The following is a 1,927-nucleotide window of genomic DNA, read 5'->3' as shown; positions in this document are numbered from 1 at the left end:
TTTGCTGCATGTAAGCATGCCAATTAGTCTCATTGGGCAAGTCAGTGTGTGACCACCAGTCGCACTTTCAGTCCTGGGCTCCACATAGTGTAAACGCTGCAAGTTTGTTTTACAGTAACTGCAAAGTGGATGGGATTCTGGCCAACCCCATCCACACATTGCAGAAAAATTTCCGCCCTAGACAAGCAGCAATTTCAAAAACAGTTCCATTTTTACAGATTGCAGAATGTCAATTATACCTACGGAAATGCTGCAGCTTTCTCTACAGGTATAATTGAAGCAGAAAGTCTGCAGGGGAAAACTTTTTGGTTGCGACATGATAAGGGAGGCCTTAGCCTCAGTGCTGTTTGGTGTTGTATAGTGGCCAGATAGACATTTCGTTTTTCTGAACTCTGAATAAAAATTAAAAAAACCATTGGAACCCGAATGAATGGGCCTAATCGAAAGGAGTCGCGCACCGCAGACAAGTCAGCCACGGAATATGCGGGAAGATAGGGTACACCGCTCCTTTTGCCCGCTACCGGATGTAAAAAAAAAAAAAACCCGCTAGCGGGAAATAAAAGCGAACGGTTCCCATTGAACTCAATGGGAGCCTTTTTTTACAGGCAGATTACGAACCTAAAAATCCACATCAGTGTGAACTTGCCCCGAGGCAGAAATTGCACATGCAGATTATATTTTTTATGCAGTTTTTTTTTTTGTTTTTTTTTTAGCAAAATCCAGGAATGGAGTCAACATAGGCTCCATGCACACGACCAAGGGAAAAGAACGCATGTCACATAGATGTCATGACATTGTCCATGGACCACACAGAGCCACAAAAATGGACAGTAATAGGATCTACTCCATATTTTGCAAGTTTTCACACTTGCTGTTTTTAAACTACTGCAAGTGTGAATGAAGCCGAAAAAAAAAAAAAGCAGCAGTTTCTATTTAAACAAAACATCAGAACTTGAAGCTTCCATGGTGCTCCTTCAGGACTTACCCCAAAAACAACCCAAGCAGAAGACCGGATGGCTTGTAAATTTGCTATATTCAGACATAAGGCAGACAGTAGCACCATGTAACAACTAGCAATGTAACACTTACTCAGTACAAAGCAATCATAATACGGTACCTAAAATATATCATACAAACAAAACAGAATGGTCACGTGTGAGAAAAGAAATTGTTACGAAAAGTTAGATTTAAAAAAAATAAAAATGAAAAAAGGAAGCTTCATCAGAATATTGTCACTTTCTTGGCATCCAAGGACTTTTCTCCGGCTCCAGCAGCAATCGTAGTACCTCTATATAATGCTTTGCTCCCCTTTGCACTTCCTATAGCAGAAGCAGGCTGTAGTGAGCAGATACAAAAGGCTGCACAGGCTGGCAAATATAGAGGCTGTCAAATAAGTATAGTATGGGCATCGATGCCGATAGCCTTGCAAGGTGCAGTAGGAAGACTGGTCTGTGTAGTTGGCCATAACGATGGTGGCAGCAACGTGCAAAACTGTGGCCAGGGCATCATAGACGAGATTGGTGAGCAGCCAGCGTTCACCCCCTAGGAGCGGCACCAGGTCCTGCTTGTCCAGCAGAGTGAGGACATACAAGAGCAGGGTGAGGAGCCAGAAAAACACAGCCACAAACAGGACAAAGTGCACCCCACCACTGTAGGAGGTAGAGGCGATAGTAATCCATAGTGCTGCTCCCATGGCCACTTGCAGAACTCTCAGCACCCCTGGGAAACTTTTCAGGAAAGTCTTGTTGGCACTCAAGGAGCTCCTGGCCGCCTGGGCAGACATTGTCGATGTGGACTGAGCACAAACTTACTTATGAGCAGAATCCCTGTTCTGGGAGCTAATGCAGGGAGCTTCAGCTGTGATTATTTCCTCTGGAGATGAGCCTTGTCTTGTGTGCAGCTCGTTCAGATGTAGGGTGTGGGCAGT

At 44.3% G+C, this 1,927-nt stretch overlaps 1 protein-coding gene across 1 annotated transcript; it reads right to left on the bottom strand.

Moving 5' to 3' along the window:
* Positions 1–1,013: 1,013 nt before the first annotated feature.
* Positions 1,014–1,927, bottom strand: MARVELD1 (MARVEL domain containing 1). The gene has a single exon (XM_075258759.1). The coding sequence runs from the start codon at positions 1,781–1,783 to the stop codon at positions 1,289–1,291; it is 495 nt and encodes a 164-aa protein (XP_075114860.1). The 5' UTR covers positions 1,784–1,927; the 3' UTR covers positions 1,014–1,288.

This window comes from Leptodactylus fuscus, chromosome 10, assembly GCF_031893055.1.
Source record: "Leptodactylus fuscus isolate aLepFus1 chromosome 10, aLepFus1.hap2, whole genome shotgun sequence".
In the NCBI taxonomy this organism is placed as follows: Eukaryota; Metazoa; Chordata; class Amphibia; order Anura; family Leptodactylidae; genus Leptodactylus; species Leptodactylus fuscus.
Note: the sequence above shows the minus strand (reverse complement) of the source record. Positions and strands in the feature narration are given on the sequence as shown.

Bases quoted from the DNA above. Each gene is read 5' to 3' on its own strand.
- MARVELD1 (XM_075258759.1), bottom strand. From the start codon at position 1,783: ATGTCTGCCCAGGCGGCCAGGAGCTCCTTGAGTGCCAACAAGACTTTC.